Here is an 11,540-nt window from a genome sequence, read left to right on the forward strand (position 1 = left end):
ATCTCCATTAATTATTATTATTTATTATTATATTATCTGATCTTGCCCTAGCCTGCAAGATGCACCCAACACATTAATGCTAATGCATTTCATCTGGCCAGCTCCTCCACCCCAAACTCTACCAGCCGTGGTTTCTGCTCTCTGAAATCTGTTTGCAAAAATGAAACTTCCTAAACTGTCTTGTCCTCTTCTAGCACAAAGTCTGCACAAACAGCAGCAGCCCCCATGCCGGACTCTTTCCAAATAACAATGAAACCTTGGAAGTGGATATCTACAAAGGGGTGAGTGGCTTTATAGTGAAGTCAGGCAGGGTGATCTTATCTGAATGATCCCCTTAACATCCTTGACTGAGTTATATGCAGCTGCTGCTTCTGAATAAATGGAGACTATTCAAGGCTTGAACCTATGAGACTATAAGAGCTGTCCTGTTGGAACAGAACAGCGTTCCTTCCTGTCTAGGCCCGTGGTCAGTCTGTCGGAGCAGCTGGCTCCAAGAACTCTGCTTTTGACTGAGCATTTAAATCTAGGATTTAACACCTCATGACTGGAAACCTTCTGTGTTTCAGGGTGTTGTTCTGGGATGTTACTTTGGCCCTGCTGCTCTTTACATCTGGGCAGTTGGGATTCTTGCGGCAGGTCAGAGTTCAACAATGACTGGGACCTACTCTGGGCAGTTTGTCATGGAGGTATGTGACGCTACAGCTGTGCCGGCTTATGGCTGTGTTTCCCCCCTGCTCCTTGTAATCCCCTGAAGTTGAGATGGTCAGTGGAGGCCTAGTTTCCTTTCCTGGCCATGTAGTTTGCTGAAGGATCAGACTTTCCTGCTATTGACCCATGTACCAGACTCTTAGGCTGGAATTTTCCAAAGGGAATCGGGGACCTAACTCAGGTTTCTGTAAGAGAAAAAACTCCCCCGGTAGTAGATCATTCCTCTTCCCCCTGTTGCAGTTTAACGCTGTGGAATGTTGCTGCGTAGCAACAGCCGCTCTTCCGTTTCTCTCCCCGAAGGGATTCCTCAACCTGAAGTGGTCGCGTTTTGCTCGAGTGATTTTGACCCGCTCCATTGCCATCACTCCAACCCTGCTGGTCGCCATTTTTCAAGACGTTGAACACCTGACTGGGATGAATGACTTCTTGAACGTTCTTCAGAGCTTACAGGTGAGCAGCTGGGCACTCACAGCACGGGACTGTTCCTTGGAGAGTCATGTCTAAGCATTCGCTATTAGTAACTCCTCGTTCCGAACCAACCTCTTAGTCACTACTAGTGTTGGCTTTAGGGCCTTCTGTTGGCCCACTTATGAACATTTCTGTAAGCTGGTTGGCTGAGGGGTCCTGAGTGCAGAGAGCTCAAGTATGGAGGGGAGCGGGAGGGGCCTGTAAATGGCAGCAGTTGCCGTCAGAATTGGGTTTTCCAGCAGCAGTGAATTTAGGATCTGCCCCTGATCTGTAGATGCTTGTGGACTGTGGCCAACGTTGGTTATAGCAGTGGTTCTCAACCAGGGGTCCGGGGCCCCCTAGGGGGCTGTGAGCAGATTTCAGGGGGTCCGCCAAGCATGGCCAGCGTTAGACTCGCTAGGGGCCCAGGGCAGAAAGCCGAAGTCCTGCTGCATGGGACTGCAGCCTAGGGCACCAAGCCCCACCACCTGGGGTTGAAGCCAAAGCCTGAGCAACTTAGCTTCAGAGTGCCCCCTATGGTGTGGGGCCCTGGGCAATTGCCCTGCTTGCTACCCCTTAACACCGGCCCTGGCTTTTATATGCAGAAAAACAATTGTTGTGGCACAGCTGGGCCATGGAGTTTTTATAGCATGGTGGGAGGGCCTCAGAAAGAAAAAGGTTGAGAACCCCTGAGTTATAGAACAGGTAAGTTACTTCTAGGCTTTTATATGCCTCTCACTGAATTATCTGAGCACCACTTGACTATTTACAAAGAGCAAGAACCATATTTAAACAGGGTTACATTTATACCTTGTTTACATTTAAAAGTCATAAAAAATAACAAGTTTCCTGGCTGGTCCAGTTCTCCTCCAGTTTCCAGCTCTGCAACGACCTAGATATGTATTTATGGTGCCTTGTTCCTGTTGTAAAATGACGAATGGGAACTGCCAAATTAAGTGCTCAGAGTAGAAGAACTTCAGCTTCCGATGGTTCTTGTCTGAAACTTGCTCCTCGCACTCAAGAGTGATACAGTCCATATCCCAGCATAGAAAATAACTCCTAGTTCAGCTGGACTATAGAGAGAGGAGGAAAAATACTGTGGGGTCTTGCTTCTATAAACGCTTCTGGATTCTTTCACTGAAGGATCTCTCGGTTGAGGGGAGGTGGGAAAGCACCAGCTGTGGCTTTAAACTGCTTCCTATTCCTAGCCGTGAGAGATCTCTTAGATGACACACTTTCAATAGCTAAAGGGAAAACTTTGGGGGGGTGGGTTTTTTTTGTTTTTTTATTTTTATGCGAACAAAGTCCCAGCCCTAATCTCCTGCATCTTGTTGCCTTATTCCAGCTTCCCTTTGCTTTAATCCCAGTCCTCACGTTCACCAGCCTGCATCCTGTGATGAATGACTTCGCCAATGGACTGTAAGTATGAAAAGAATCCCACCCACCTGACCTTTTCCTGATTTAAAACCATTTGATTTAGCCCTGAATACTGATATCTATCTTGGGTGCTTGGTCCCAATAAATGTGATATCTGAGCACAACCTTTAATGTATTTATCCTCGCAACACCCTCTGAGGGAGGGGAGTTTTATCCCCATTTTACATATGGGGAATTGAGAGGCTAAGTGACTTGCCCAAGGTCACATGGGAACTTTGTGGCAAAGTAGAAGAACCAAGTCTCCCAAGTCCAAGCTGGCACCCTAACCACTAGGCCTTTCTTCCTCCCTCAGTACAGGGCTAACTGTTCACGAAAACGTGTGAATTGTTTTTATTCCCCAAACAGTATTAGAGTTCTTCTGCTTTTAAGCTTCTTATACATAGCCCAGTCTCCCCAAGATCTGTTTGACCACTCACTCTCCTTGGAGTGGTGCCCAATATGTCACTTCTAGAAACAGGTGTGTGTTTATTGCTTCATGAGCTCTGTCTTGACCTCTTTTCTTGTCCCTTTATCTAGTCTGTGTTTTTTAGTCTAAAAGTAGCAACCCTATTAGAAAAGAGTCAGTGCAGGTCAACGAAAGTTTCTATTCTGGTGACTTCATTTTCAGAGTCTCGGCATTTACATTACAAGAAGTGTTCCCTCCAAACACCAGGGCAAATAGGAACGTCCCTCTCCCCCAAATGCCCCTGTAATCCCGTTTCTTTTGGCTTCCCTTTCAGAGGCTGGAAGATCGCTGGCGGTGCGCTCATTCTCATTGTCTGCTCCATTAACATGTATTTTGTGGCGGTCTATGTCACCGCACTGGGACACCTTGCCTTGTATGTGGTTGCAGCTGTTGTCTGTGTTGCCTACCTGTGCTTTGTAGCATATTTGGTAAGTATTGTTCTTCCACGCTCTTTGGCAAGACCACTGCTGTATAAAATTGTGATTCCGGTGATGATTGGGCTGAGGCAGCTTGTAGGCAGGACTGAGAAAATGCACTTGCTTTCCCAGGAGCCGGAAACGTTTATTTAATAAACCATAGAACTCTTACAAACACTAATCCTCGCCATCCGCCAGGTGCATAATTTCAGATATGTGCCTCAGTTTCCCATAAGTCAAGACACGTTCAAGCTCCACTCAGTTCTGTGCTCAGTGCACTACTCCTTGCAACTTCTTACCTTCCATCCAGTTCCTTTTGTGACTCATCTAATAGTCTGATGGGGGGAGAGCACCTGAATCACGCAAAATTTCAGATCTGTTTGTGTGTATTCAAATAGTAAGAGGGGACAATTATGTATTTGTTTAAAAAAAAAAAGGGGGGGGGGGGGGAGAGTCTGTCAACCTGCAGTTTAACTTTCCTTCCTATGACTGCTCCTGTATCTCCAAGTTTCTACTTATTGTGAAAAGTGTGTCAAAGTTTAGAACAGCTTATAACCATGCTCAACAATCTATTGAATGGCTTTCACAATCTCAGCAGGCTTAATGTGCTTTAACATCCTTAACGTTCCCTGTAGAACTCATTATGAAGAGATTTGGTAACTTGACTTTTGTGTAATTACTGAAAAATAGCATCGAGTAATCCCTCCATGTTTCCTTTCATTAAAGTGCAGCTGCTAAAAAGATTGTAACTTGCAGCAATGTTTCTCATAGCCCACTCCTCCTTCTTTAATTCCAGAGCTGGCTGTGTCTGATTGCTCTTGGGATCTCCTTCCTGGCCTGTGGGCAAACGGTAAGCGTCACTAGAACAGGGCTTACTGAAGAACCGCCTGTCACTCAAATTAACTAAACACTGGGTCTGTCTGCACACAGCAGGTAGCCATCAGAGCCAGTGCGTTTCTATGGTTTACTGTGTGAACATATCCAAACGTAAGTGCAATTTGCACGGAAAATACTTGTGTAAGTTTGTTGTATAAAAGCTCAGATGTACGTACTGGGAAATATTTTGTTACTCATCTCTTTAGTTATCTTAGTAAGTTTCCTTGCTGACCCCCTCTAATCACACACCTAATCACAAACATAATGTTATGTTGCTGCTGGAATAGATGTCTGCTTTGCAATGTAGGAACTGCATGAAACTTACCTATTATCCAGACACTAACCAGCTTAACAGCCTGGCAAAGAGACACTCTGTGTTCCAAAATGACACTTCCATTTAGCTAGTTCTCTGCCTCTGAAGTCTTCCAGTGAATCTGTAATACAAGCTGCTAAACAGAAATCAAGCTGCTTGGACAGTATCTGAAGTGTTAATCCTCCTTCTCACAATTAGACAAGCAACATGTAAAGTCTGTGACACTAAGTGATGCAATCTACCTCCACAGATCAGAATTCAATCGTATTCCATAATCTCAAATTGACCTGTTTATTTTGCACTCTAAATGCATTAGAAAATAGTTACTGGTTACAGTTAATCAGAATGAATATGGGGTGCAGAAATTCGTTCCTGGAGGTGGGAATTGTGTTGGAGAAATCCTAGCCCATAAACACTAGAAGTCTAAGCATTAGAGTTGTCATATTTTTTTCCTACCTGGTATGTGATTCTGGTGATCAGCAAGGGTAAAAAATAAATCAATGTTTACAGGTTGTTTATGATTCTGTGAATTATTTTGTATGTATGGCATTAATAGAAATTTTCTCTGTATTTTCTGCAATTTCCTGTATCATGACTCATGGAGTGTAACGTAACAGAATATGCTAAAAGCCTTCCATGATTTGGGTCTCCAGTTTTTTTAAACTTACTTACTTTCACTTCCAGTCTGGCCCTTTATACTTTCCCCATTGTACTTCCTGCTTCTCCCACCTCCCAAGGCAGTCTTAAAGGTCACAGTGAGAAACGTGCATTCCTTTTCTCTGTTTGGGAAAAGACTGCACATTTTGTCCTAATTTTATCATGCATTAAGTGGTTATATCCTTGGGGATATACTATTGTTTTTAGGGGAGGGGGGGGGGGAACGTGTGTTCATGAGTGGATCCTGTAAAGCGAACCTGTAGGGAAACTGAAGTCCTGGATCTTATTGAGTAAGATTTTCCTTCTATTACTACTTGATAGACGTTTTAGCTGATAACTCTGTGTGTAAGCATTTGTGTTTGCGTTGAGGTATTTTGATAGGTATTTTCACAAGAATTCAACTGATCTCAATTCTGTCCTTCATCTTATGTGCCCATCAGATATTTTGATCTGTACTAAATTTTAGTTTGTGCCTTAGTTTTTTCACCTTTTTAAGAGAACTGGGTTCAAATCCTGACATGGGTCACAAGTGAAAGTGGCTTCGAAAGGACTTCTCAATCCCTCTGTGTGAACCTACCAAAAGCATGGCACGATTGCAGTCTGCTCAACAGAGGCTAGGGACTGGAATAGCCGAGGTATTACAAGATACAGGATTGGGGTCCCCTGGAAGATCTGTGTGGGTTGCACAGCATCTCCCCTTCCTTTGCCTGACTTAACCCATGCTATTAGTCCTCCACTCTCCTGATCACTAAAATTAGTCCTATTTTTTTTTTAAAGTGGGAATATTTTATTGAGCATGAAAACATACCTACATTAGCCAAACTTAGTTTCTGTAGTTCTAATTGGAGACCAGGTTTTCTCAGGTAATTCATTGTCTTAGTGTTTATCATGTTCATCACAAGAGAGGTGATTCTTCTGTGCAGATAAAGGGGGTTATCCATGGCTTTCAGAGGGTTGGAGAGACAGATTTCACAAGGGAATGGTAGCTTTTTCTTTTTATTGTAATGCCTCTTGTTTGGACAAACTTCAGACTGTAAGGGACATCCATCATGTCGATGGGAGGTAAAACACATGTCCAGAGTAAGTGTGGAGAATGCCTTTAAATATTTTCCTGTATGGAAATGGCATGTGGTTCTCACTGGGTGGTGTGAGAACATTGAGTTTAGTTCAGGCTTGACCACTTCCATATTCTTATCCGTTGTAGCAGTCAGAAATAGATACTGAATGTTACAATTGCTGTCTTGCCAAAGCAAAGGCATACAGCCAGATTCTCCCATTGCCCTGCGACTTGCCATAGTCCATTATATCCGCTTTGCACTGAGGTTAAAATGCTACTGAATCAGAACAGTAAAAGTTTACAACTGCTTTGCCCTAGACTACACAAGGTGTTGGACAATGGAGAGTCTAGCCCATAGTCTCAAATTGCTAGAGTAAAGTATAAGCCTCACCGTTTCCAATAGTAGTAAAGAACACCTACATGTGCGGCTCCTGTTATGATAATAAGTGCAGACATACAGGAAAGAATAAACTCCCAAGTGCATAAATGAGTTGGTTTCATAAATTTGGTAAGGAATTCAGTGTTAGGAAGGCTGTAACTATGAGCAAGAGACACGATGAATTTGTGATGGCAAAAATTAAAGCTGCTAATCTTTTTTAATGATCGTTTTGACTCAGCCTACAAAGTTGGCTAATTTACTCTTAGTCAAGATAACTGACAAAACATACTTGACGTAAGTATTAATGCTTGATATAAAGAAAAAAATTACTTCACTTAGCGTTTTAGTTCAAAATTCCAGCTAGAAATCCTGAGCATGCATCCTACTTACTGCCAGGGTTTGTAGTCTTATACTAATTCCGCTGACTTGTGTGTTAATCTGTCTTCCTTTGGCAGTAAAATTCTAGGGACTGTCTAACCAAAGGCACATTTATGATCTAGAACCGCTGTTAGCCTTGAATCTAGCTGCCTTCATTCACTTATAAGTTCCTGTAGTTTAATTTTTATGCCTTTAGATTTTCATGCATTTTAAAAATTTCTGGTTTGTAAAAGTGTCAAAAATGCATGACCACTGTGAACATGTATGACTGTCACTGTTGGATATGATGCGAACTGTATATCAAAATCACCGCTATATGCGGGAGCGTCTGTATAAAGTCCTCTTAGTGTGCTATAATTTAGCTTCTATTCTATTCATTGTGAAACTTAATTTTTTTTTTAATTGAGCATGAATCAATTTGTATGCACTACATTTTCAATTAAAAGAATAGACACTTTTTCAACTTGGTTTCTTGGGTCTTTTTTTTTTTTTTTATTGCGACACCCAGTATGTTGCTTTAAAAGAAACTCGTATTGATGCCCAAATGATTGAGATGCTATAGAGTTACTGGCCCTGTACACTAGATTGCATGCAAACCTTAGTATTTCTATACTAACTCTCTCCAAGCTGTGCATAGTAACTTCTCACTAGCTGCTGTTGCCAGAAATTGTCACTACGGTCCTTGTTCGTGTAAGACATTCAACCAAGAAGCTATCTTGGCTTGATATTCTCCACTCCCTTCAGGGCAGTATTGAGTGCTTCTGCTCCCAGCAATAGCAAAGGATTGATCTGCTATTAGCTTGTGCAACCTAACTACCCGAATATAATTCTTGCTAGGGTTCAGTTGAGCATTTTTATAGGTGTCTTTGGGTGGCTCTATTTGGAAGACAAACTTACCATTCTACATTAAGACCATTTACTGCTACGTTTCTGCATGTCTTGCCACTTCCTGATCCTCAGTCAAAATAGCAAATGCACTAAAACAATCTGATTGGTTTTAAGCTATCTCACCTCCCCACTTACTCACAAAACAAATCAAATGCCAACATGTTTTGGCCAGGAACAACCTTAATAGGGGATAAACTCTGCTTAGTTGGAATAGGAATGATCTTATTCAGGAGTTCAGGCATGGTGATATAATGGTCCCATTCTGGCCTTAAAATCTATTTGGGAGTCGGGAGGGAATTCTGATAGAAGCAGGCATTGCACACTCCATTCTTTTTTTTTAAACAAACCTGAACTTTTACTTCTGTTCAGAAATTGATCTTTGTGTTACTATGTGATATGGGAACTTTCTTTCCCGTTTTTTATTACAAGCTTTCCCTACCTGCTTTAAGTGAACTGGAAGCTGTAAGTAATGCATATTATTTATTTCTCTTAGAGGAAACACTGAATTTTGTAAGTTCGCTACAGGCCTTTAATTAAATTAATACCTATTTAGTTTCTTTGTTTCTACCGTGTAAGAAACACTTTTGGTAAGTTTCAGTCCATTGAAAACTCTTGTCTTGCCTTTTGATTTCTAACAACTGAATTTTTAAACAAATTTTGAATAATTAAGCATGAACTTAATCTTCACAGAGGAGAATAACTTTATCTCCTATATACGTGGAATCAATCAAACTTGCATGTTGATGTAACAGGAAATTATAACGGAGAAAGATACCATCCTTAATTCCCCCCAACAGAAACAGTAATGGGATATTGCATCTGTGTCCCTTGCATATTTTTGTAATATGTATTGATGTGAAGTATTGTGTCCATTAAATAAAAACTTATTGACAGCCATTGCTCTCATAAGCTAACTTGTAAATCAGACACAAATCCCTTTTAAAGAGAGTCCTCAAACTACTGCAGCTGAGACATAAACTGGATACAAAACAGGATTTTATAAAGATGTAACCCTTGGGTCCTAGAGCATAGCAGCATATTCTTTGGCTGGCCACTAGTGACTGAAGCCTGTCCAGATACTCTCTGGCTAATTGAGAGTGCACCCTGGCAGAGAAAACCTGTTGCACTGAAACAACATCCACTGTTTGCTTAACTAAACTTTCTGTAACAAATTCACACTACTTGAAAAGGGTGAATCCTGTGTTCTGATAAGTGGAGATTGGGTTTTCCTGTTGGATCACACTCTGTGACCCTACTGCTAATAATCTAGTAGGTAATTAATGTACAAGATCTACTGTAATAAGTGATAATCAGCATGGAAAGACGGAAAAATCTGTCTCCTGTCTGTTCTAGCGGCTGAATCACCTTTGTTTTTTAATCAGCTGCATGTTGCTTCAATCTTTCAATGACACTCCTTCAGATTAATCAAAATAACTTTAATAAATCACTTAATTGTGGTACAGTATTTATTTATAACAAATCAGATTTTCTGCTGCTGATTAAAGAATAAAAATTGATTTAATGCTTTGGTTTTAACATCTAACAGCCTCACAAAACTTGGATTTTATTTTATTTTGTATAATGAAAGTGGCAGGACCAAAGAATCAGTCATCTAGTTAAGTACGATTCTATCTTATCAGATTATGGTTTAGATGGCCTTATGAGCTACAGTAGAACCTCAGAGTTACGAACACCTCGGGAATGGAGGTTGTTCGTAACTCTGACATTTTTGTAAGTCTGAACTAAATGTTATGGTTCTTTCAAAAGCTTACAGCTGAATATTGCCTTAATAAAGCTTTGAAACTTTACTATGAAGAAGAAAAATGCTGCTTTTAACCATCTTAATTTAAACAATCACAGAAACAGTTCCCTTATTTTGTCAAATATTTTTTTTAACTTTGCCCTTTTTTTTAGTAGTATACATTTAACACAGTACTGTACTGCAGGGGTCCCCAACGCGGTGCCCGCGTGCGCCATGGCGCCCGCCGGGGCATTTATGTGTGCCTGCCTACTGGCCGCCAGACAAGCAGCCGCCAAAATGCCACCGAGAAGCGGCAACGTCAAGAAGTCGGCGGCAATTCGGTGGCGACGCCTCTTGATGACGCTGCATTTCGGCGGCGACGCTTCTTGACGTTGCCACTTCTCGGCGGCTGCTTGTCCGGCAGCCACAGTCCTCGGTCCGGCGCCTGCCACACAGAAAAGGTTGTGGACCACTGCTGTACTGTATTTGCTTTTTTTGTCTCTGCTACTGCTTGATTGCGTACTTCTGGTTCCAAATGAGGGGTGTGGTTGACCGGTCAGTTCATAACTCTGGTGTTCGTAACTCTGAGGTTCTACTGTACTGTGTGGCTTGGAGCTACTTGGCCTTCTGGCAGTACCAGTTCCTAAGGGCTTGTCTACATGGCACTAACTGGCTGCATAGCCTCTGCTTCCGCGCACTAAAAATTCCATGGTGTGCTTTGACGTACTGCTGTTTCAAACACCCTGGCTTGCTGTGCACTAAATCAGGGTGTAGGCAAGCCTTTAGTGAAATAAAACTGCAGCGTATGTAGCAGTTCAGAGAGACTAGCACTTAACTGCTGGAAAAGAACTTGGTCTTGGTCATGCCTCTGTGCCTGTGGCATGCAGTTGTCTCAATGACTACCTGCCCTGGAGGATTATTCTCTACATGGACGCCAGGCTACTTGCACTTCTGGGTTGTACAAGTCCTATGAAACTCATTGTCTGAACAAAATAAGATGTTTCTGTATTATTTCAGGATTTGAAGCGTTGATCCATGACTTTTTAACAAAGTTTTAGGCTAAAGAAAGCCAAAGCATAAAACCCTCTGTTTAGTGACTTTAACCTAATCACCCTTGATTTCACTGTCTTTGGCTTCTGTTTCAAAGTGGTTTCCCTAATTTTCTTCTTTGCCTTCTCTAGTATCAGCTGGGACTTACTACTCACCCTGAACTCTTCCTTCTGAACAATGTCGATGCAGACTCAATTGTGACTAGATGATTCCCTGAACTGCAGTAGCAAGAACAAAACCAATTTTGAAGCCCTTTGTGCTGCAGAAAAGGATTTTCCTTACTTTTGGTTAGTTCAGAAACGGGTATGGTCAAGCATCATGAATGACGGAAAGATTTCCTCCGAGAAGGAGCACAGGATAAAACTGACATCTGCAGAGGAGTATCAGATGGAATCAACAGACGTTGCACTTGACATCAGCCATGAAGGTTCTCAGAGGACCAATGAAGAGCCAGAGTCAAACCAGTTCATAGTATCACATACCCTATGGGTTTGTCTTCCCTTTAGGTACTCGAAATATTTTCTTTAATCCTTTTTTTAATTGTAAATTATTTGGGTAGTAAATTATAGATATTTGAATATCTTATTGATTTAGATCTAAACTTATTCTGCTTGGTGTTTCTTAGGTCAGTTAAATGATGGGACACTAACCTGTTTTCCAGCTTTTGGAAGATTGTCCAAATGAGTAACGTTAAGATTTTACATTTGATTTTGAATGATCTCATTTATGAAGTACACTAAGGAGACTA

The 11,540-nt window shown here is 41.7% G+C and overlaps 1 protein-coding gene across 4 annotated transcripts in view; it reads left to right on the forward strand.

Annotated features, from left to right (window-relative positions):
• SLC11A2 (solute carrier family 11 member 2) overlaps positions 1-11,540 on the forward strand; it is a 30,370-nt gene extending 18,830 nt beyond the window's left edge. For 3 of the 4 annotated variants that reach the window (XM_029913721.1, XM_024218452.3, XM_024218453.3), the window contains 7 exons: positions 195-281; positions 567-686; positions 1,009-1,158; positions 2,501-2,574; positions 3,312-3,465; positions 4,250-4,303; positions 10,924-11,540. In XM_029913721.1, the coding sequence (XP_029769581.1) occupies positions 195-281; positions 567-686; positions 1,009-1,158; positions 2,501-2,574; positions 3,312-3,465; positions 4,250-4,303; positions 10,924-11,001 (717 nt within the window). In that variant the 3' untranslated portion in view covers positions 11,002-11,540. Of the gene's footprint in view, positions 1-194; positions 282-566; positions 687-1,008; positions 1,159-2,500; positions 2,575-3,311; positions 3,466-4,249; positions 4,304-4,386; positions 4,441-10,923 lie in introns of all 4 variants that reach the window. The other variant, XM_024218454.2, reaches the window with a different exon arrangement.

This window comes from Terrapene carolina, unplaced genomic scaffold (assembly GCF_002925995.2).
Source record: "Terrapene carolina triunguis isolate 2854851 unplaced genomic scaffold, T_m_triunguis-2.0 Scaffold836, whole genome shotgun sequence".
Classification (NCBI taxonomy): domain Eukaryota; kingdom Metazoa; phylum Chordata; order Testudines; family Emydidae; genus Terrapene; species Terrapene triunguis.